The sequence below is a fragment of the Lithobates pipiens genome, unplaced genomic scaffold (genome assembly GCF_037356315.1).
Source record: "Lithobates pipiens isolate NorthernLeopardFrog02 unplaced genomic scaffold, aLitPip1_a1.2 Scaffold_19, whole genome shotgun sequence".
Taxonomy (NCBI): Eukaryota; Metazoa; Chordata; class Amphibia; order Anura; family Ranidae; genus Lithobates; species Lithobates pipiens.
Genome location: NW_027507764.1, coordinates 26,810,809 through 26,835,914, shown reverse-complemented (window position 1 = coordinate 26,835,914; position 25,106 = coordinate 26,810,809). Strand labels below are relative to the sequence as shown.

At 42.6% G+C, this 25,106-nt stretch overlaps 1 protein-coding gene across 8 annotated transcripts in view; it reads left to right on the top strand.

Annotated features, from left to right (window-relative positions):
• LOC143995852 (NACHT, LRR and PYD domains-containing protein 10-like) overlaps nucleotides 1–25,106 on the top strand; it is a 176,077-nt gene that overhangs the window by 13,274 nt on the left and 137,697 nt on the right. For all 8 annotated transcript variants that reach the window (XM_077490573.1, XM_077490576.1, XM_077490578.1 and 5 more), the window contains exons 3-4: nucleotides 5,336–5,401; nucleotides 22,944–24,645. In XM_077490573.1, the coding sequence (XP_077346699.1) occupies nucleotides 5,336–5,401; nucleotides 22,944–24,645 (1,768 nt within the window). The remainder of the gene's footprint in view (nucleotides 1–5,335; nucleotides 5,402–22,943; nucleotides 24,646–25,106) is intronic.

The window sequence follows — 25,106 nt, the reverse complement described above, 5'->3', positions numbered from 1 at the left end:
TGTGAATTCCCTTGCTCGGGAAACACCCCCAATATTTAATTTTTTTTTTTTTTTTTTATGCAAACCATTCTCATTATGTTTACAATCTCCAATCACGCTTTTTGAATACATTTGTATAGCCTCCCCGAGGGATAGAGCTTTAATTTCTCATTTATATAGTTATCTCAACAGACTTTCCTTACCAGAGAAATCTGGACCCATGCTACATCGAGCAATCTAGTTCTGCTTCCCAATCACGACACAGACATTGGAAAAACTGTTAGATAACCTCCATAAAAGCAACAGTGCCATCTCATTTAGAGAGGCGCCACCAAAACAATTGACTAGATGGTATTTGACTCCTAAAAAGATCCATGACTTCTACCCTACAGCTTCCCCCAATTGCTTTATCCCCCAGTACACACGAGCGCAAGTTCCGCCAGCAAAAGTCCAATGAGAGCTTTTGGTTGGAAATTGCATCCGTGTGTAGGCTCCATCGGACTTTTGCTGGCAGAATTCCAGCCAGCAAAAGATTGAGAGCAGGTTCTCTATTTTTCGGTCGGAAAAAGTTCCTTTCCAAAAATGAATTAGTCTGTATGCAATTCGGACGTGCAAAAAATGCATGTTCGGAAACAATTTGACGCATGCTCAGAAGCATTGAACTTAATTTTCTCGGCTCGTCATAGTGTTGTACGTCACCGTGCTCTTGACGGTCAAAAGTTCAGAGAATGCACAGAATTCCATCAGAAAAAAACATCCGGGCCATTAGAGGATGCTCGGAGAAAGGAACTTTCATACTCATATTCTGGAGCTGCAAATTTCTAAAACCAAAAAATAGTGTAGCGCTTCTATTAAGTGAACATGTAGTCCCATGAGGAAGATCCGAATGTGATAACAAAAAATCAACTTAATCGGTCATCATGTGGGAATATCAATAATCACATGGGAAAGTCCACATATAATCACAAATAAAGTCCTCTATAATGTGACTGGTGCACACAGAATGTGATGAAAATATAAACCGTCAGGTTTTATTAAAAGGTCATATAATTAAATAAATGACTAGTGATCACAAATGAACAAAATAAAAGCAATGTGGGGTGCCAAAAGCAAGTCCGACGCGTTTCGACATAGCATGATCATGCCCCTGTTGAAGACACTCTATGTCGAAACGCGTCGGACTCGCTTTTGGCACCCCACATTGCTTTTATTTTGTTCATTTGTGATCACTAGTCATAATTTTTATTTATTTAATTATCTGACCTTTTAATAAAACCTGACGGTTTATATTTTTGACCCGCACCATGTGGAGCTTTCTTTTTTCTTTTTCGCTTTAAATCCTATAAATTCCCCACCCCTCGTTTGGGGTCGCAATTCCATGTGAATCACATCCGAATTGGACATCCCGAGGAACGCTCCGGAGAATCCCCCGTGAGACATCCCCCACGGCCTTTAGTCGTTTGGAGTCTTCTCAACATCTGACCGGACCCCCACCAATCTTCCACCTGGTCCTAGGTCTGGACCCCAAGCGTTTCCGACTCAACCGTCGTAAGACCGTGTGAGTCCACCATATTCGGTAAGAGTATTTTATCTACTCCTGTTATCTCCAGACAAGTTGACATATCGGGTTGTACCTGACTAGCGAAACACCTATCTTTTCTGAAGAATTTTCATCACATTATGTGTGCACCAGTCACATTACAGAGGACTTTATTTGTGATTATATGTGGACTTTCCCATGTGATTATTGATATTCCCACGTGATGACCGATTAATTTGATTTTTTGTTATCACATTCGGATCTTCCTCATGGGACTACATGTTCACTTAATAGAAGCGCTACACTATTTCTTGTTTTGAATTGTTTAACTTTGTTTGAAGTGTTGGCAGCTGCTTTTCCACTTGTTCACTTGTTGTTTGTTAATTCGATACAGCGCGGTGTTTTCCCCCTATTTTTAAATTTCTAAAACCAATATGGCATGCAGTAGCTAGCAGAATTAAAGCTGTTTCAGGTAAAACAATTGAACTTACACCCCGAATATGCCTTTTTGTTTGCCTCTATACCACATATTTCAACATCGTGCAACAGATTAATATACTCACTGTTTAGTTCCTTTCAATGGATGATAGCATATCATTGGAGATCAAACAAACAATCTCATATGTTCGCAGGTGCTGTCTAGGATGGAAATGATGAAACATACTGCGAAAATTCACCACACACTTCAGGATATGTACATTTTTAACAAAAAATGGTCATATTGGGACCTGCCTTAATTACTCAGGTCTCTCCAACTCCTTAAATGCTATTGTGATGCTGCGTACTGCGGTTTTACTGTTGGAATAAACTCTGAAGGTTTTTCAGACGGAGTTCCTCTGAAACTGTCTTGCGTACACACTAAAGTCTGATCGTCAAGAACACGGTGACATACAGCGGAACTAGTGAAAGGAAGTTCAATAGCCAATAGCCTCCGTCTCATACTTGTTTCAGAGCATGCATCGTTTTCCCTATAGGAATTGGTTCTGTCGGAAATATTTAAAGCATGTTCTATTTCTAGGTCCACCAGATGAGGCCTAAACACGATCTGAATATAAACGATGAAAAGACTCCGTCTGACGTTGTCTGTCAGACATTGCACTCGTGTGTACGCGGCATTAGTTTAATTTCTTGGGTCCATATAGTACCTTCTTTTTTTTTTGTTTCATTATTTCTATAAAAAAAAAATGTTTTTATATATTTCACTGTAAACATTATTTAAAAATGCCTATTAACATGTTTCAGCCTTTTGTGTTCTATCGCAAAGATTGCTCCCAACACACTTTTAATGTGTATTATTGTACAACATTGTGTTATTGATCATTATCATTCACTGTGTACCATTTTTCTATGATGGATGTTTCAATAAAAACTTTTGTAAACAGGAAATATCTTTAAGCCCTCATTCACACTGAACCTGGCTTTTAAATGGTGCGACTTTATCTGCACAATTCCAAAGCCTCATTTGAGTCCAACTTTGGGGGCAACTTAAATAGACATCTGAGAATTAACCCGCACAGATGTCTTTCGAGTCTCCAAAAGTCGTGCGCTTTTGGAAATTGGATACAAAGTTGGCTTCACATCATTATAACGCTCCAATTGCCGGTAATAGGCTGCAATTTGACATGCAATTTGAGCAAGGTCCAGTCAGCAGCTTTGCCTAGGCTGGGATGATGTCATCATTCTGCTGCCAGAAGGAGAAATCGTATCCTCATTCTTCCAACTTCAGCAGTCACTCAACATATACATTTGTTAAAGTGTATCTAATTACAAAACTTAGTTTTAATATCTTTTTGTTGGTGAGGGGTTAGAAACGTTGTCAGGTTTTAATTACTTTTAGTCTCTCTGCTAGCGAGAGTCACACTATTTGTACTGGTTGCCATTGTCACCAGGAATGGAAATGATCAGAAATCCCAAATTATGGTTTGTCATCAGAAAATAATTTTTTCAAAGGGGTTACTTGTTTCTGTGATAACTGTACAAAAGGAGATTTCGCTAATTTGGGGGGATTTTCGTTTACTTCATCTTTTCTACAAGACAGGAAGTTAAGGGAAATCTGTTTAATAAGACATACAGTGGTGTGAAAAAGTGTTTGCCCCCTTCCTCATTTCCTGTTCCTTTGCATGTTTGTCACACTTAAGTGTTTCGGAACATCAAACCAATTTAAACAATAGTCAAGGACAACACAAGTAAACACAAAATGCAATTTGTAAATGAAGGTGTTTATTATTAAAGGTGAAAAAAAATCCAAACCATCATGGCCCTGTGTGAAAAAGTGATTGCCCCCTAAACCTAATAACTGGTTGGGCCACCCTTAGCAGCAACAACTGCAACCAAGCGTTTGCGATAACGTGCAATGAGGCTTTTACAGCGTCCTGGAGGAATTTTGGCCCACTCATCTTTGCAGAATTGTCCTAATTCAGTTACATTAGAGGGTTTTCGAGCATGAACGGCCTTTTTAAGGTCATACCACAACATCTCAATAGGATTCAGGTCAGGACTTTGGCTAGGCCACTCCAAAGTCTTCATTTTGTTTTTCTTCAGCCATTCGGTGGTGGACTTGCTGGTGTGTTTAGGATCATTGTCCTGCTGCAGAACCCAAGTTCGTTTCAGCTTGAGTACACGAACAGATGGTCGGACATTCTCCTTCAGGATCTCTTGGTAGACAGCAGAATTCATAGTTCCTTTTATCACGGCAAGTCTTCCAGGTCCTGAAGCAGCAAAACAGCCCCAGACCATCACACTACCACCACCATATTTTACTGTTGGTATAATGTTCTTTTTATGAAATGCAGTGTTCCTTCTACGCCAGATATACTTGGACACACACCTTCCAAAGAGTTCCACTTTTGTCTCATTGGTCCACAGAATGTTGTCCCAAAAGTCTTGGGGATCATCAAGATGTGTTGTGGAGAAATTGAGACGAGCTTTGATGTTCTTTTTGCTCAGCAGTGGTTTTCTCCTTGGAACTCTGCCATGCAGGCCATTTTTGCCCAGTCTTTTCCTGATGGTGGAGGCATGAACGCTGACCTTAACTGAGGCAAGTGAGGCCTGCAGTTCCTTGGACGTTGTTGTGGGGTCTTTTGTGACCTCTTGGATGAGTCGTCGCTGCGCTCTTGGGGTAATTTTGGGCGGCCGGCCACTCCTGGGAAGGTTCACCACTGTTCCATGTCTTCGCCATTTGTGGATAATGGCTCTCACTGTGGTTCGCTGGATTCTCAAAGCTTTGGAAATGGCTTTATAACCCTTTCCAGACTGATAGATCTCAATTACTTTCTTTCTCAATTGTTCCTGAATTTCTTTGGGTCTCGGCATGATGTGTAGCTTTTAAGGATCTTCTGGTGGACCATACTGTGTCAAGCAGCTCCTATTTAAGTGATGCCTTGATTGTGAACAGGTGTGGCAATAATCAGGCCTGGGTGTGGCTAGAGAAATTGAACTCAGGTGTGGACAACCACAGTTATAGTATGTTTTAACAAGGGGGGCAATCACTTTTTCACACAGGGCCATGATGGTTTGGATTTTTTTTCACCTTTAATAATAAACACCTTCATTTACAAATTGCATTTTGTGTTTACTTGTGTTGTCCTTGACTATTGTTTAAATTGGTTTGATGTTCCGAAACACTTAAGTGTGACAAACATGCAAAGGAACAGGAAATGAGGAAGGGGGCAAACACTTTTTCACACCACTGTAGGTGGCAAAATAATCAACAGGGGTTTCAACTCCTCCCTACTTTATCTAAAGTGAAAAAAAAAAAGAAATTGCCTTTTTTCCGATCATACATGATTAACTCTTGCATTTGTTTTATTCCCAAAGGTGAGCATCTGGTGCATCAAATTCTGTTGGATAAACATGGACACCTACTGGATCCTGATCTGAAAGGTAAAGATATACAATGTTTGCTGGGCAATATGATCCATTGGGGGTTTAATAAAACTGGAGAGTGCAAAATCTGGTGCAGCTGTGCATAGGAACTGATCAGCTTCCAGTTTTTTTTTTTTTTTTTTTAAACGCTTGCCTTCTGGTAAGTGAGCATTCTTAGTGGTGTTTTGCACTTTTTGGTGACAGAAGATTGCACGTTTTGCTTAAATTATTGATTGGGCTATTGAATCCATTCACTTTGGGTTCTGGGTCATTTTCATCACAATTTCTTTTTATTTATAGTTTCATTTCTGTATGTTTAAATGGATATTTTATAGATAGGCAACTCCTATTCTCATATTGATTAGTGGTTCCAAATGAATAACTACTGCAGAAGGAAACAGACACAAAAGATACGCTCAGCATCTTTCCAAATAACTGTTCTCCTTTATTATGACGTATATTAATGGTTTTTATACACATGATTACGTAGGTATCACATTAATATTCCAATTGTACGTTTATGGTAACAAGGGGCGTTACATAGGCAGGCTAATTCTAATCAGGACTCGAAAGAATGCAAAACATGTACTCAAAACATTGTTAGTGCCGTGTGCACAGTGAGGGCATCGTGCAATACATATAAAATAGAATACAATTATATACAGAACCTACAAATTTCCATTACAATGTACACATATTATTTGTATTTATCATTACGAATATTTATATGAATTATTGTTATTCATATTACCTTATTGATCAATTTCAATTTATTGGAAATAATTTTTATTAATTTAATTTATTTCTTCACCTTCATTAATGTCTAATTATTGGTAACATTTACACATTGATTGAGGTTCCCGCTTATGGGGGATAATCACTGTTAGCGCAGCTACATTCTTCTTTTCTTTGCACTTTTGGTGTGTATCACACTCTAGTAGCTGTGGCTTGTGTAGTTTATATTTATTTTTATTTCTTAGTTAGGAGCGCAGTATTTTTTTTCTTTTTACTTAAGGCAATGGCATAATGTGCTAGTATGCATCACATACTAGCACATTATGAAATGCTCACCTTGGAACAAACCCCCCAACAATGTAAAGTCACCGCTGAGAGGGCTGCCATGTTTCCCCTTTCTGCCTTCCAGGTTTACGAGCTCTGGCTATGTGATTGGCCGGAGCAACAATGACGTCACTCCCGCACATGCATGCTGGTACTGCCGTTTCCAGCACAGGCTCTGAAGGTCCGGCACTGTAAGCCAAACCTTCAGAGCGCATGCACCAATGATGTCATTGGTTGCATGCACTCTGAATATCTCCTAAACTGTGTGAAGTTTAAGAGATATTCACGGTACCTACAAGTAAGCCTTATTATAGGCTTGCCTGTAGGTACAAGTGGTAGTACGGAGTTTACTATCACTTTAAATGTTCTCACAGTCTGGTTCAGTAGGTTACACAATCATGGGTAAAACTGCTGGCTTGACAGTTGTCCACAAGGAGGGTAACTCACAAAAGGTCATTGCTAAAGAAGTTGGCTGTTCACTTTTGAATTGAATTACTGAAATAAATACTGCAAATGTTTGGAGATGCACCTGTATATGTCTGTGACAGTTCAACTACAATAATAGCATCTCTATCAAATGTTAATAGAAACATGCAGGATTTCCATAGTGCTTTATTCTATCAAGAGTGATTAGACCAATTTAACCACTTGCCGACTGCCGCACAGGTATATACATTGGCAGAATGGCACAGGCAGGCAAATGAGTGTAACTGTACCTGCGCCCGCGCGTCCTGCAGACTTGATGTTTACCGGTGGCCCCTGACTGCGGTGTGGAGAGGCAGAATGGGGAGATGCCTATGTAAACAAGGCATTTCCTTGTTCTGCCTAGTAACATGAAAGGGATCTACTGCTCCCTCTCATCGGGAGCAGTGATCACTGTCATGTTGTAGTGAGCCCACCCCTCCCACAGTTAGAATCACTCCCTAGGACACACTTAACCCCTTGATCACCCCCTAGTGTTTAACCCCTTCCCTGTCAGTGTCCTTTATACAGTAATCAGTGGCTATTTCTAGCTCTGATCTCTGTATAAATGACAATGGTGTCAAACGTGTCTGATGTGTCCGCCATAATGTCACAGTCCAGGAAAAAAAAAAATCAGAATGTCGCCATTACTACTACAAAAAAATAATAATAATAAAAAACATAAATCTGTCCTCTATTTTGTAGATGCTATAACTTTTGCACAAACCAATCAATATACACTTATTGCAGTTTTTTTACCAAAAATATGTAGAAGAATACATATCGGCCTAAACCGTGGAACAATTTTTTTTATATATTTTTGGGGGAAATTTATTATAGCAAAAAGTAAAAAAAAATAGCTTTTTTTCAAAATTGTCTCTCTTTTTTGTATATAGCTCAAAAAATGAAAACCACAGAGGTGATCAAATACCACCAAAAGAAAGCTCTATTTGTGCGAAAAAAAGGACACCGATTTTGTTTGGCTTCAATGTAGCAAAACCACACAATTGACAGACCATTGTTCCTAATTTTTACTGACGGTCTATTGACTGAATTGGTACCAGCTGATTGGAAAAGAGCCAATGTAGCACCAATATTTAAAAAGGGCCCAAAATACATCCATGTGAACTCCAGACCAGTTAGCCTAACATCATAGTATGTAGGTCTTGGAGGGGATGATAAGGAACTATATACAAGATTTTAGTAATGATGAGATCGATATCATTATCAGTAATTATCATGAATTCATGAAGAATTGTTCTTGCCAAACCAATCTACTAACCTTCTATGAGGAGGTGAGTTGCCTTCAGGATAAAGGAAGGCCCGTAGACGTGGTGTATCTGGATTTTGCAAAAGCATTTGACACAGTTCCCCATAAACATTTACTGTACAAAATAAGGTCTGTTGGCATGGACCATAGGGTGAGTACATGGATTGAAAACTGGCTACAAGGGCGAGTTCAGAGGGTGGTGATAAATAGGGAGTACTCGGAATGGTCAGGGGTGGGTAGTGGGGTCCCCCGGGGTTCTGTGCTGGAACCAATCCTATTTAATTTTTTTCATAAATGACCTGGAGGATGGGGAAAACAGTTCAATCTCTGTATTTGTGGACAATACTAAGCTAAGCAGGGCAATAACTTCTCTGCAGGATGTGGAAACCTTGCAAAAAGATCTGAACAAATGAATGAGGTGGGCAACTACATGACAAATGGGTTCAATGTAGAAAAAATGTAAAATAATGCATTTCGGTGGCAAAAATCTGAATGCAATCTATACACTGGGGGAGAACTTCTGGGGGGATCTAGGATGGAAAAGGACCTGGGGGAGCAAGTAGATAGCATGCAATGCCAAGCTTCTGCTAACAAAGCAAACAGAATATTGGCATTAAAAAGGGGATTAACTCCAGAGATAAAACGATAATTCTCCCCTCTACAAGACTCTGGACCGGCCGCACCTAGAGTATGCTGTCCAGTTGTGGGCACCAGTTCTCAGGAAGGATGTACTTGAAATGGAGCAAATAAAAGAAGGGATATAAAGCTAATAAAGGTCTGGAGCATATTAGTGATGAGGAAAGGTTGCGAGAACTTATTCTCTCTGGAGAAGAGAAGCTTGAGAGGGGATATGATTTCAATATACAAATATTGTACTGGTGACCCCACAATAGGGATACAACTTTTTGGTGGAAGGGAGTTTAACGAAACATGTGGCCACTGATTAAGAGTAGAAGAAAATAAGTTTAACCTTAAACTACGTAGCGGGTTCTTTACTGTAAGAGCGGCAAGGATGTGGAATTTCCTTCCACAGGCTGTGGTCTCAGCGGGGGGCATCAATAGTTTCAAGAAACTATTAGATAAGCACTTGAACAACCACAACATACAATCACACACATAGGTTGGAATTGATGGATTTGTTTCTTTTTTCAACCTCACCTACTATGTAACTGGGGACGTAACAATGTCACCTAAGGTCTGTCCCATACCTGAGGTGCAAGCGTTTCCCAGACGGGTAGGACAAGACTTCAAACAGTTACCTGCCTGGCCACAATAAAGGCACAATCTCTCCCTCCTCCTAAAGCCCTTCTTATCTGCAGAGAGACGCGTGAAGCCCGACTGCATGGGTTCTACCTCACTGGCAGACTTGGTACCAGGAGGTATGGGAGGTGAGGAAGGCAAGGCTGGGACTACAAAGCTCAGAGCCAAACATACAGGAGGCTTTCCACAAGCACTCCTTAAGGGAATGTCTCTCTAGGAGTCTGGAGTCAATAATAATGGCAGACGTGATTAACTTCTCCAGCTCAGTGAGTATGTCTTGGGCTGCTATCTCATCTTTGATGAGAGAACATGAGAAAACACAGCCACGAGGGCCTCATTGTTCCAAGCAACCTCTGCTGCCAGTGTATGGAAGTCAATGGCATAATCGGCAACAAACAATTCTTGTACCCTGTTTGAGGGAAGTGAGGCTTTTTGCAGCAGAAGTGGCGCGTGCGGGAATGTCAAATACCCTTTTAAAAGGAAGCCACAAACTCTGGGTAACTCAGGATGTCAGGTTTTTCCGTCTCCCATAGAGGGTTTGCCCAGGCCAAGGCTCTCTCAGAAAGCAAAGATATCACAAAGCCTACTTTGAGATGCTGCTCCAGGCGTTTCCCACAGACAGAAGCAAAGTATTTCTCAACCTGGTTCTGCATTGAACTGGATCACCCCCAAATCGCGGGGGAAGCAGAGCAGAACCAGACATACCTCTTATAGAAGTAATACTCAAGATGGGTGCCTGCACAGAGACTGGAGCAGCAGCAGGGACGGCCTGCAACTCATGTTGTACCGGAGCAGCTACAGTGGGAGATTCCAGGTGAGCCGTGCGATTCAGGAGCCTCTGTAATGCTATGGAAAACTGATCTATGCAGTGAATCAAAAAGTATACCAAGACTCCATCACAGGATGGTACTGCGGGGGTCTTAAAGCTAAAACAGTGCCACGTCCTATAGAACAATTTTAGATTAAAAAGCACATAAGGAGAAAAAAAATTGACTTTATAGGCACCAATTATAAAAATAACATATATATTCACCACTTGAGACCCAGGCCAATTCTGACATTTCTCTCCTACATGTAAAATTCCTACTTTTTTTGCTAGAAAATTACATAGAACCCCCAAACATTTAATATGTTTTTTTAGCAAAGACCCTAGAGAATACAATGGCGGTCATTGCAACTTTTTATCTCGCATGGTATTTGCGCAGCAATTTTTCAAACGCGTTTTTTTCAGAAAAAAAACAGTTTCATGCTAAAAAAAAAAAAATAGTAAAGTTAGCCCAATTTTTTTGCATAGTGTGAAAGAGGAGGATACGCCGAGTAAATAAATACCCAACATGTCACGCTTCAAAATTGCACGTGCTCGTGGAATGGCGCCAAACTTTGGTATTTAAAAATCCCCATAGGCGACGCTTTAAAAAATTTTACTGGTTACATGTTTTGGGTTACAGAGGAGGTCTAGGGCTAGAATTATTGCTCTCGCTCTAACGTTAGCGGCGATACCTCACATGTGTGGTTTGAACACCGTTTTCATATGTGGGCGGGACTTACGTATGCGTTCGCTTCTGTGTGCGAGCTCACGGGGACAGGGGCGCTTAAAATTTTTTATTTTTTTATTGTTAATTTTATTTTTATTTTTTCAGTTTTACACTTAAAAAAAAAATAAAATAAATTGATGACTTTTATTCCTATTACAAGGAATGTAAACATCCCTTGTAATAGGAATATGGCACGATCGGACCTATTTACAGTGAGATATGGGGTCAATAAGACCCCATATCTCACCTCTAGGCTGGGAAGAATTAAAAAAAAAAAAAAAAAACGATCCTGGCTTCCTAGCCAGATTGGCGCCGTTAATTTGAATACAGAGGCCGGGCGTGACGTCATAACATCGCGCCCGGCCTCCGAATGATCATAGAGACTCCGGGGTCAATCTAGTCCACCGGAAATCTCTATGATCAAATGCTGGGGCCGGCGGATCCTGTGACCGACTCACCGATGGAAACGGTGAGTCGGTAGAAGCACCGGAGGGCGGCGGGAGGGGGGGGCGTCCTCTCCCGCCGCCCGTAAGAACGATCAAGCGGCGGAACAGCCGCTATGATCGTTCTTATGGTGTAGGGAATCGCCGGCTGAAAACGGCAATATCTAAATGATGTCTGTGGACTCAGGTATCATTTAGATATAACCACCGGAACCCCATGACGTCAATAGACGTATTGCGGGTCTCAAGTGGTTAAACACAAGATACAAAAGGGAATTTTCATTAAAACGTTATTTTGCAAAGTCAATACATGCAAAACTCTGTTTCTTTTACTCTCTAAAATAGCAGAAAAAATTATACCAAACATTATATTGGTCCTGCAACAGTGTATGGTATGTAGTAACACGCTTGCTCTACATGTTTCGCATATGAATGCTTCATCAGGAGCTTAGTAGCTGTTCTAAAAAAGAGGAGTGGAAAGACATATAAGCATATACAAATACAAAAAACAATACATAATCTAAGGCCGCGTACACACGGGCGGACTGTTCGCTCAACTTTGTCCGCTGAACAGTGTTTCAGCGGACAGTCCGCTCGTGTGTGGGGCTTCAGCGGACAGTTTCAGCGGACAGTTTGACGAACAAAGTTTTTCGTAAATTCCGAAAAACTGTCCGATGAAACTTGGTTTGAGCGGACAGTCCGCCCGTGTGTAGGCCACTTTTGAAATGAGCAAACTGTTCCCGCTCGGAGGAAAGTCCGCTCATTTCAAGCGCGTCTCCAGGTAGGCGGGGCCCGCGAAGGAGACGTCGCGGTCCCCGCCGCCTGGTATGGACTTAAAGGGGAACCCCAACGCCGAAAAAAATCGGCGTGGGGGTCCACCCAAAGTCCACAACAGACCCTTGTCCGAGCACGCTACCCGGCCGGCCAGGAAAGGGGGGCGAGCGAGCGCGCCCCCCCTCCCGAGCCGTACCAGGCCGCGTGCCCTCAACATGGGGGGTGCCTTGGGGAAGGGGGGGCCCCGCGGCCCCCCCACCCCAAAGCACCTTGTCCCCATGTTGATGAGGACAAGGGCCTCTTCCCGACAACCCTGGCCGTTGGTTGTCGGGGTCTGCGGGCGGAGGGCTTATCGGAATCCGGGAGCCCCCTTTAATAAGGGGGCCCCCGGATACCGGCCCCCCACCCTATGTGAATGAGTATGGGGTACAATGTACCCCTACACATTCACCTGTAAAATAAAAGTACCCAAAAAAAAAAACACAACACACGAGATAAAATATTTTATTGCACAGCTCCGGGGGTCTTCCGTCTTCGGGGGTCTTCTCGCCGGACTCCTCCGCTATCTTCTTGTAGCTCTTTTGCTAGCGGAGGAGTCCGGCTTTCTTCCTCCCCGCCGCCGGCCTCTTCTCCCGACTTCGGGGGTCTTGTCCCCCTCTTCGGTTCTTCTGCCGGGCCACCGCGCCTTCTTATAGCTCTTTTGCAGGCGGTGGCCCGGTCTTCTGTCGCCGCTGTCGTCGCCACCGCCTTCCGTTCTTCTTCTTCTTCTTCTTCCCCAAGGCACCCCCCATGTTGAGGGCACGCGGCCTGGTACGGCTCGGGAGGGGGGGCGCGCTCGCTCGCCCCCCTTTCCTGGCCGGCCGGGTAGCGTGCTCGGACAAGGGTCTGTTGTGGACTTTGGGGGGACCCCACGCCGATTTTTTTCGGCGTTGGGGTTCCCCTTTAAGTACATTCCAGGCGGCGGAGCCCGCGACGTCTCCGTCGCGGGCCCCGCCTACCTGCACACGCGCTCGAAATGAGTGGACTGTTGTCTCGTGTGTGGGCGAGTCCGTTCATTTCAAAAGTTGCGCGGACTTAGTACGACGAACAAAGTTTGCCGTATTTGTCCGCTCAAAAAGTGCCGTGTGTGGGCGTGTTCGTTCATTCAAAAGTTTGAGCGGACTGTTTGACGAACTTAGTTTCGGCAGACAGTCCCCGCGTGTGTACGCGGCCTAACAAAGTACATTGGTAGAGTGTTCCATATTTTAGCAGAATTCATCCAAAAGGTAAATATGCAGCAGATACCCATAAGTGACATGCAACAGGCGATTTGAGGTTGAACGTGGGGGGGGTGCCAGTTAGAAAACAGAAAAATAGGAAAAAGTAATAAATTTTGGAAAAAAACAGCTAGGGTATGTATCCCCATACATCCATTATTTTAGAAAAGATAGTAAAGATAGCAGATTTGAAAAAAAAAAAAAAAATTCCTGCACAAAAGCATAAAAGCAGTTGAGGGAAGATAGCAAATAGTATTATTGGCCAAAAGCCTACCTCTGCACATAGACCATACAGGAGCTATCTCATAGGTAGCCAGTAGATAGTATTAATGTAATGGTAACCAACATAAACAGACCACACAGTGACCTAAAACACAGACACATATGATAACAAGGGATTAATATATAATACCTAGTATTCATAATACAAAGGACACAGAGGTGTTTGATTTATTCACCTTAGTTTATTTAACAGGTCAGAGTAGCTAAGTGTCAAAGCCATCTGGTATCTTAGTTAAAGCAAGGAGACAGACAATGTGAGCCCCGCAAATCCCAGCATCCTCCGGGGCTGTGACATCATAAAGGGCAGGGTCACCATGTGACATCACCCGTTGACCCCACCCCTTGTCCCTATATAAGTCGCCACACGCGTCGCTACGATTGCGGCCAGAGAGAGCGTTGTGTCAACATCGCAAGGAAGAAGAAGAAGGTGGCGGCGACAGACGACCGGGCCAACGCTAGTAAAAGAGCTATAATAAGATAGCGGAGGCCCGACAGAAGAACCGACGAGCGGGTCAAGACCCCGAAGTCGGAAGAAGACCCCTGGATGGCGGCGGTGACGATGAAGAAGAAAGCCGGGCTCCTCCGCTAGTAAAAGAGCAGAAGATAGCGAGGAGTCCGGTGAGAAGACCCCCCCAAGACGGAAGAAGAGAAGACCACTGGAGCTGTCTAATAAATTATTTTAAAAACTTGTGTTGTTTTTTTCTTTACACTTTTTTTCATCAGGTGAATGGGTAGGGGTACATCGTACCCCATACTCATTCACTTAGGGTGGGTGGCCGGTATCTGGGTGCCCCCTTATTAAAGGGGGCTCCCAGATTCTGATAAGCCCCCTGCCCGCAGACCCCGACAACCAACGGCCAGGGTTTGTGGGGAAGAGGCCCTTGTCCCGATCAACATGGGGACAAGGTGCTTTGGGGTGGGGGGGCCGCAGGGCCCCCCTTTCCCCAAAGCACCCCCCCATGTTGAGGGCATGCAGCCTGGTATGGCACAGGAGGGGGGGCGCTCGCTTATCCCCACCCCCTTTCCTGAAAGGCCGGGCTGTGTGCTCCGATAAGGGTCTGGTATGGACTTTGGGGGGACCCCACACAGTTTTTTGTCATAGGGCTTCCCCTTTAAATCCATACCAGGTGACAGGACCAGCGAGGTGTCAATCTCGCCGATGGAGGTGGCGACATTGACCTCCTTAGCTAGTTCCGTCTACCTGGAGCCACGTTCAAAATGGACAGACTTTTCTCCGTGTGTGGGCAAGTCCGTTCATTTCAAAAGTCCGGCGGACTAGCACACAGACAGGCGAAGAGTCCGGCGGACAATTTTGAGTCAAAACTTCTTTCTAAGACTGCCGGACTTTTGGAAAGAAAAAGTCTGCCGGATCCCACACACGGGTGGATTGTCCAGCGGACTCTGGTCTGCCGGACCAAGTCCACCAGATAGCCTGATCGTGTGTACGCGGCATTAGTGTCAGATTTGTCTGCTGCAATGTCACAGTCCTGCTAAAAATCTATGATCACTGCCATTACTAGTGAAACATATTAAAAAAAAAAAAAAAATGAACGTGCCTAAATCTATTCCATACTTTTGCGCAAACCTATCAATACACACTTATTGGGATTTTTTCCCAAAGATATGTAGCAGCATACCCTTGAATTCATGAAGAAATTAGATTTATTTATTTAAATATTGGATATGTTTTATAGCAGAAAGTAAAACGACCACACAATTGTCAGTAGCAACGCAGTGCTGTATCGCAAAAAATGGACTGGTCAGGAAGTGGGTAAAACCTGAAGCTGAAGTGGTTAAAGTAGAACTATAGGCAAAACTTTTTTTTACCATCTGTGTCCCATTGTGGAGCTTTCCCTTCAGTTCTTTCCCCACAGTCAAACAGGAAGTGAGGGGACATCTCTGCAAATTAAGGGAATTCCTTGGGGACCCCCAGGTAACCAGAACCAGTGTCCCCATTGGAAGATTTCTGAAATAAATTGAAACTTGTAAAATATTTCAAAGTCTTAAGTATATATGTTGAGATCGATTAATCTTGTGCGACGAATTTCCTTAATTAGATCTGAGTCAGCGTAATTCAAAAAATGTGTATTTATTTGTACACATTTAAATACAAAAGGATGCTTACAAAAATAGTACAATAATAATCATTTGTATCTTTAAAAATTGTCTTATGAAAATGTAAGGTTATTTCCAGGTAACTTCTATTGTCTAAAATGGCGGAATAACCCTTTGTATGCTGGAAGGCTGTGTGCAAGACATGTGTCTTTCTTCTAGCTGCTGCTCTTCCAGAGGCACATCTGCCTAGTTGTCAGAGTAGGATTCAACAGGAAGTCTCCCCATCTAACTTTTGTTTATATAAAACAGACTTCTAATTTCGCGCCAAAAAGACAGACCCTCCTTCACAAGGGTATGGGCTAAGGAGTGGTTGTTATAATCAATGTAACATATGTTAACACTTAAAACACAGCTCCACAGTCTAACATGACCGGATGTAAGGGGGAAGGGAGAATATAGAATTTCAGCTCACATAGTTCTACAGACTTCTTAATTACAAACATGATATGGCATAAAATGGGGGAAGGAGGATTTAAGTCTCTATGCATAATATCTTAACTGACTTTCTAAAAACATATATATAATGAACTGGAGAAGTTAACATAAACAATGTATCACTTACATAGCCCTTAAAAGCATATATAAGATATACAATATTCATCAAAATCCTGACAGGTTTTAAATATTTACTTCTTCAATTATCGCAAGTCATAACATAGAAATTATTGTCTCAAAGTTCTCTTTCATACAGTATGGAAATATTATATTCTGAATAAAGTATAATAAAGCCAATTAAAATTTAGATATTAAGAATATAACAATTTCCCCTCTATTACTTTTCTGGGGACAACCCAAAATTTGGGATTTTCTTTTACTTTCACTTTCAATGATAATGGTAAACAGGTGCAATAGAGAGGTTGAATCTCTCTAACGAGGGCACATACCACAATAAAAACTGACTGGTGTTCTAATCTCTCTCCACTCTATCCAAAACCAAAAAACAAGTTTTGCCTTTTGTTATACTTTACTCTTTATTTCCCCTGGAGATGAGGTGGTGCACCACCCCATTAAGAGAGAACTGCAATATCTGAATGGAAGGGATGCTAATTATATGGAGACGGTTTGCTGTGATATTGAACACACATTTATTGCATTAATGGAACTGTGACTGTTACAATAAAATCCATGTTGGACCAAGCCTTTGGCTACCTTCAGAAGTGGATTCCAGTAATTTTGTGGCTGAGTGTTGGGAAAGCAACCTGCTGGGCTGATTTAGGCAAAAGTATCCCTTAGCATCTCTCCCTTGGTGAAGAGAATCCTGGTGTATCAACAGTAATGCAAACCTGGTCTAGCTAGGGGCCAGTGGTGTATAGGGAAGAATAGACACTATCCTGGAACCACACAAGTCTTCAGGCTTGGAGCATCTGGTATCTTCGGCACAGACACCTGTGGTTGTCACTAAAGACCAGGAGCATGGTGAGCTTGCAGTTAAGCTCCATGTTATGGCACACGTGTGCGGATAGCGGGCAGATGCACAAATCTGTGAGGGCTCTGGTTGTCACACATAGTCGGTGAATAAACCTGGGTGAGCCCTGTTTTATTAAAGTGTTACTAAGCCCATTAATATAAAAATAGTTCCTCTGACGCCCCCCCCCCCCCCCCCCCAGTGCCCACAGCTTATAAATCTTTTTACATTAAAATACTGCCACTATATACATTTTTTGCTGATTTTTATGCCACAGTTACATGATAAAACTGCACAGTTTGTCCAGTGCAGAGTTTTCTGGTAGGGGGAAATTTCCACTACAGCCTGCATACATGTGTCCACATGTGTGATGTCAATATCATATGACCTGAACAGTTCAACTGAAACAGGAAATGTTCTCTCCAGCAATAGAGACTGAACTGAGCATGTGCAGAACGGCTACCCTCACTGTATTATATATACAATACAGAGGATTAACCCCTTAAGTTCCACAGTGTATATGCAGGATATCATGCTTGTTATACTCAGACAGATTTTACTGTTGTGGGTTTAGTAACACTTTCAGTGGAACACAGTGGAGTGAGTCAGTGGTCGCCACTCGAGCAACAAGTGCCCCCGCTTACATGTCCCTTCACAGGCAGGATAAGGCTATGCCCAGATATGTTATTTAAAGGGACTGGATTTTTCAAATTTCTCACTTTAAGCATTTAAAATATCACTGATCCTAGCCAAATATATTTAGAAACAAAATGTTTTTGCATGGACCCACTACCTGATCTATCAATAAGGAATTTCCTGCCACCCTGGGATCCCAAACTCCTAAGAGACTTCCAGATTTCCTCAGTACCAGGGAATCACTTAATCATCCCAAGTCTCCTAGACACCCTAATGCCGCGTACACACGAGCGGACTGTATGGCGTACTCAGTCTGTCGAAACACATTTCAGCGGACAATCCGCTCGTGTGTGGGCTTCAGCGGACTTTTTCAGCGTGCAGTCCGGAGTACTAAGTATTTCGTTTTTTTCTAAATTCTGTCCGTCATACTTTGGTTTCAGCGGACAATACGGTCGTCAGTATGCTAGTTCGACGGACTAAGAATGGCGCATGCCCAGAAAGGATTTACACGGCGGAAGGGTGCTTTGCTGTGTCTTGGACTTCCTATTTGTAGTCCCGACGTACGTGCTGTACAGGTCATCACGCAAGCTTTCGACGGACTGTTTGTGTATCCGTGTGTGGTCAAGTCCATTCAGTGGAAAGTACGACGGACTGTCTGTCGGATTGTATGACGAACTAAGTACGCCATACAATCCGCTCGTGTGTACGCGGCATTAGTCAACCTGACTCTCTCAGCCTAATAGAAACTTTTCCTACGGCATGACGTGTTGTCTCTTCAGTGGAGCACCTCTCCTGACAGGAGCTGACACCTGACCTCAGACTGGAGTATGCCTGTCTCCTGTATGGAGCACACATCTGTCTTCTGAAGGAAGCCCAAAGATATGGCCAGGCCTTGCTTATAATACGTGTGCACACCTGCAGGTCTCCAGTAAGATCTGGACACAGAAATAAAGGCTTTGTCCCACTAAAGACTCTTTGAAGCCTTTAAACTCCAAACCCTGATTCAGGATTACAAAACCAGTAGAAAAGTAAACCCAGTCTGCTTCACAAAGACACAACATGCCAGAGCCATTCTAGTTGAATCTTTGAGAACCATGTGTGTTTTCTGCCTATAAGTTAAGCTGAACAGACTTCCCCAGTTTCTGGGGACAGTCCCCAGAATAAGGACACTGTCCCCAGACCGAATATGTCCCCGGATTCAGGGGCAGAGCCCATGCCCATTACTGACAGCCTAGCCCTAGCAGGACCTGCAGCAGTTAGAATATCCATCCACCACAGCAAGGATTGGTGGGCAACCAGGGACATATATGGCCAAATGTGAGTAGAGCTGTCAAATCGGAGCTCTGATGTTGGGTGGGCGGGGCTGATATACGGAGCTTCAACCCCTTTGTCAGACATCCTGTGCACAGACAAACAGCTAGAGGTTATACATTGGTGGGCGGGGAGGAAGGTGGCAGGGGGTGGGACCAATTGTAACTACTGTATGTGTACCAAAAGCAGTGTACAATTCAGGTTTATTATACGCCACTGTGGGCGCACATACAGTAGTTAAAATTGGAAAAAACAATATAAAAGGTATCATTAACATATATCACTGCAAACAAACAAAAAAAAAACATATATTGTTGAACATACAGCAAGCTAAAAAGTTAATTAGTGATATTGTTCCCAACACCAAAAAATGCTTTTAAAATAAGCTTCTAGTTCTTCTACCACAGGTGCTCAATGGAAAGGTGGCTACTCACCACAGGTGTTTGACCACTTTTTAAGGTAGGTCAAATTGCAAATTTGAAATAACAAATTGATTCCCACTGCCAACACCACTCCACTCCAATGGACCCTCTGGATGTCTTTGCAGTTTAACTAGTTCCTGAACCTTGCACTCTGTACAATGCACTCCTGAGCCTTGCACTCTGTAAAACGCACTCCTGAACCTTGCACTTTGTATGTAGCATCCTCCTGAGCCCTGCACTCTGCACGTAGCACCCTTCTTAGCCTTGCACTCTGTACGTTGCATGCTTCTGAGCCCTACACCCTGCATGTAGCATCCTACTGACCCTTGCACCCTGCATGTAGCATCCTCCTGAGCCCTGTACCCTGCATGTAGCATCCTCCTGAGCCCTGCACCCTGCATGTAGCATCCTTCTTAGCCTTGCACTCTGTACGTTGCATGCTTCTGAGCCCTGCATGTAGCATCCTCCTGAGCCCTGCACGTAGCATCCTCCTGAGCCCTGCACTCTGCACGTAGCATCCTCCTGAGCCTATGCACGTAGCATCCTCCTGAGCCCTGCACTCTGCACGTAGCATCCTTCTGAGCCCTGCACTCTGCACGTAGCATCCTTCTGAGCCCTGCACTCTGCACGTAGCATCCTTCTGAGCCCTGCACTCTGCACGTAGCATCCTTCTGAGCCCTGCACTCTGCACGTAGCATCCTTCTTAGCCTTGCACTCTGTACGTTGCATGCTTCTGAGCCCTGCACCCTGCATGTAGCATCCTCCTGACCCCTGCAACCTGAATGTAGCATCCTCCTGAGCCCTGTACCCTGCGTGTAGCATCCTCTTGAGCCCTGTACCCTGCGTGTAGCATCCTCTTGAGCCCTGTACCCTGCGTGTAGCATCCTCTTGAGCCCTGTACCCTGCATGTAACATCCTCCTGAGCCCTGCACCCTGCATGTATCATCCTCCTGAGCCCTGCACACCCTGCATGTAATATCCTCCTGAGCCCTGCGCATAGCATCCCCCTGAGCCCTGCACCCTGCATGTAGCATCCTCCTGAGCCCTGCACGTAGCATCTTCCTGAGCCCTGCACATAGCATCCTCCTGTACCCTGCACGTATCACCAGCATACAGGGGGGCACGCTGACCACCTATATGCAGGGCCAATGGTTCCCAGTATACAGAGGACATAACAAATCAGGTAAAACCACTACCATGCAACAACAATCATCTCAAGAGCAATAAGAGAATCTTGTTAGCTGGTTCCCTCATCTAACGCAAATCGATAAAAAGCAAAAAAAATGCAATGCTGCCCTACACGTCGTCTATACAATTGTACAAATGGATTTAAAAGTGCAATGGTAACACATATAAGGCTGGATTTACACCTATGGCATTTTTAGTGCTTTTGTATTTTGCAGATTTGCACTACAGAACGTGTTCCATAGGAAACCATGTTATATGGACTGTAGTGCAAATCTGCAAAATGCACAAAAAACAACAAAAAAAACATGGTTATTAAACAGGCCTAAACTAATATCCAATGCAAATCAACCAATATATTGCAATATGAATATAGTAGTGATAGTGTCACCCCCTCTGAAAAAAAAAATATTTTGAGAAATTGTAGCGCTTCAATGTGCAAATAATGGTGACACCCCCTACATACAATAATAACAACAGGGATGCAAATCAACTAGTTTATTATAACATAGTAGTGATGGTGTCACCCTCTGCAAAAGGTAATACATGTTTGTAATGTGCAAATAATGGTGAATCCCCCATACATGCATATGTATGTATATATAATATATACAGTATATATATATACACACACACACATACATACATAATCATAATAATAAAATGAAAAATATGTACATCAATTGTATGTTTTATTATGATTATATATAGACGGTTTCACCACTATTTGCACATTGAAGCTCTGCGATTTCTCAAAATATTGTTGCAGAGGAGGGGGTGACACCATCACTACTATATTGCAAGACATTGGTTGATTTGCACTGGATATTCATGTATAGATTTTACCATTGCATTTAGAAGTCCATTTGTAGAATTATATATAGGAAGTGTGAAGTTGTGCTGCATTTTTTGGCTTTTTATTGGTAAATAGAGGCCAAAACATACTGATCACCATTGTACGCCATGAATAAATCTCCACTTTCTGACATGCTGGTCACACCCACTTTTGGCCACGCCCACAGGTAGCGCACCACATTAGCACCTTCACTTTTACCTCAAGCACCACCATAGCACCCCCCCCCCCCCCCCAAAAAAAAAAAATGTCTGCAGCCAACTCTGCCGGGCCAAGTTTTTTCTCTATTGTATCTTCTGAACATTTGGTAGTCATATCCCAAACAATTCTAAGAACTCTCTTTTTTTATTTCATGGAGGAAGTGTGAGGAATAGCCTATATAGCATACACTCATTCTATAAACACATAGCACATACACTGCATATATCATTAGAGGAAAATATGCTTATAAAATAGTTTTATCATTTGGCAATAACAAAAAAATAAAAGTCTCTGAATTGTATTTTAAAACTCTGGTCACCTTACTATAAGTACACAGTAGCAGGGCCTATCACTGTCAAACTTTCTACAAAACTGAGGCCTTTCCAGAAGGGGAGGGGTTATGTCTGGAAGAGGATTTCCTGTATTTTTCTTGCCAGTGTCCGATCACCTGTAAGCCCTTGTACACACGGTCAGATATTCCGACGGAAAATGTCCGATCAGACCGCGTTGTCGGATAATCCAACAGTGTGTGGGCTCCATCGGACTGTTTCCGTCGGAATATACGACGGACAAAGTTTGAGAGCTGGGCTATAAAAAATTTCTGACAACATGATCTGATCGGACCTTGTCCGATCGTTTGTAGAGAATTCCGTTCGGACAAAGTGCCACACATGCTCAGATCAAATTACGAGACCAAAGCTATTGGCTACTAGCCTGAACGTAGTCCCGTCGTAAAGAATGAACGTCATCACGTTCTGAACGATTGGATTTTCCGACAACTTTGTCCTACCGTGTGTATGCAACACCAGTTTCGGACTAAATTCGTCGGAGTAAATCCGACAGATTTTGTTGTCGGAATGTCCGACCGTTTTTTACAAGGGCTTAGTGGTGCATAACCATGATGATAGTAAGGGTTACTAAGCTGCTCTGTGGCTTTTGTTTTACTCCAAGAAATTGATTTTACAGGAAAGGCAAAAATGGAATTTTGACTGAATTTTTTTTTTTTTTTAGGTTGGTGTTTAGGGTCTCTCTTTATTTGAATGATTCATACTAAAGATAGTTCTAAAAAAAAAATTTTTTTTTTTTCACAGCTAGTCAGAATGAGCACAAACAACATCTGCTCAAGAAAACTGAAAATCTAGTGGAACATAGACCCCCAGGAACTACCTTGGAACCACAAGAATTCTACTTGAATGAGCGTTATGTTAATCTTATTGTTGTTTCCACCGATGAGTTCAGGGAACGTCCCCAAAATGAGCTAAAACAGACTGGAGCAAAACATGAGGAATGCTTGAAGAAGATGAAAACTGGACTGGAGCACATTTTCCCGAACAAGCTGTTCCGATGGAACCACCAGTCACAATGTGTACCACATGCAGTAATGGTGAGTGGAGTGCCAGGAATAGGAAAGACCACATTGGTACAGAAATTTGTCTATGACTGGGTGACCGGAAAACACTACCAGAGATTCGCTTTTGTCTTCTTCTTCAGATTTCGGGACCTTAATAGACTGGGAGAGGTCAGCTTGGAGGACATGATTCTTCATCAATATCCATATCTGGAGAATCAGATTGGAAGTATTTTAGAACACCCGGAGAGACTTCTGTTTCTATTTGATGGCTTAGATGAAAGTATTCAACAAATGGATTTCAGAAGAAGTAAACTGTCCAATTCTAAAGTGAAAGAAAATCTTGGTGAGATTGTGGTCAGTTTGGTAAGGCAGCGTCTGCTTAAGGGTTGCTCCATAATGATAACCAGCCGCCCAACCAAACTGACATCAATAGATACTGGTGTTTTCCAGAGAATAGCGGAGATCATGGGATTTCTCTATGGAGACAGACTGATCTACTTTAAAAAACACTTTGGAAATGAGGAATTGTCAGAAAAGGCTTTTCAGTATGTGCACGAGAATGACACGCTGTACACTTTCTGTTATATCCCATCATACTGCTGGATCATCTGTACGGTGTTATCAATGTGCTTCAGAGACCAACCTACAATCAATGATACGATGATGACATCATTACCCAAAACAGTGACACAGCTCTTTGTGACGTTTGTCTCCAACATTCTGGCCAATCACAGCCAGACTGAAGAAGGTGCCCGGGAACTGCTGACCTCTATTGGTTTGATGGCAGAACACGGAGTCATGAACCACATGCTTGTATTTGATAAACGTCATCTGGAATCATTCAGTGTGACACATGACAATCATCTCTCTTCATGTTTCTTGATGGAATCTGGTCAGCCTCCTGAGTTGGATTACACCTTCTTACATCTCACTCTTCAGGAGTTTTTTGCTGCTTTAGTTCATTTTATTAATTATTCTCCTGATAAGTTACAGAAATCTCTTAATTGTGACTCTTACAAAGATGGCCGTGCTGAAATATTTCTCCAATTCCTATGCGGTCTCTCAGACTCTTCTTCTAGATCGATGTTAAAATCTCATGTGGGAAAATTGTCCACTCAGGCTGCCAGACATGTCATCAGCTGGATTAAAGAGAAGATTGAAAAACGACAAACCAGCACATCCGAAGAAGAGAAGAGGGCCCTTCTAAATGTATTCCACTGTCTCAAAGAGAACCGGAACAAGGATCTGGCTTCACAATGCTTAGGGTCCAGAACACGTTTTGAGTTGTTTGATGTTCCCCTCAATCCTATAGACTGCTCAGTGTTGTCTTTTATCCTTGACTCCTCTGAGAAGATAGAAGAATTGTCTCTAAATGAATGCAGAATTTCAGCTGAAGGAGTAAGAAAACTTTTACCGGCTCTACACGGCATCAAGGAATTGAGGTACAAATTGAAATATGAGTTATTTATCTAACTTGAATTTGAGAGTTCTGCATAAATGATTAATCATTGGGAATACTGAAACACATTTGTTGGAAAATGTATTAACCATTTTACTGCCACAAAAGTAAACCGTTTGTGCTGCCAAGGACATAGTAGTTACAAGTCTATATGGGTATTAATCTGCGCTCTGTGGGAAATTCTCTACAACCTGTAGACTGATACAATTTAAATATCTGAATACCAGATATCAAAAACGTTATACCACAAAAAGCTGTGCTATCCCTTTAAAATAAAAAAGTGCTCAAGAGCATATCAAAAAACAACTACCACGCATCAAATGAATAAATTATCCACAATTACAAACCAAACCTAAAAGTGCTTCAGTGAAATTAATTCATAATGTTTATAAAATGCATACAATCCATGTATAAAGTACTATCAGGCATATATCATGGAAAAAG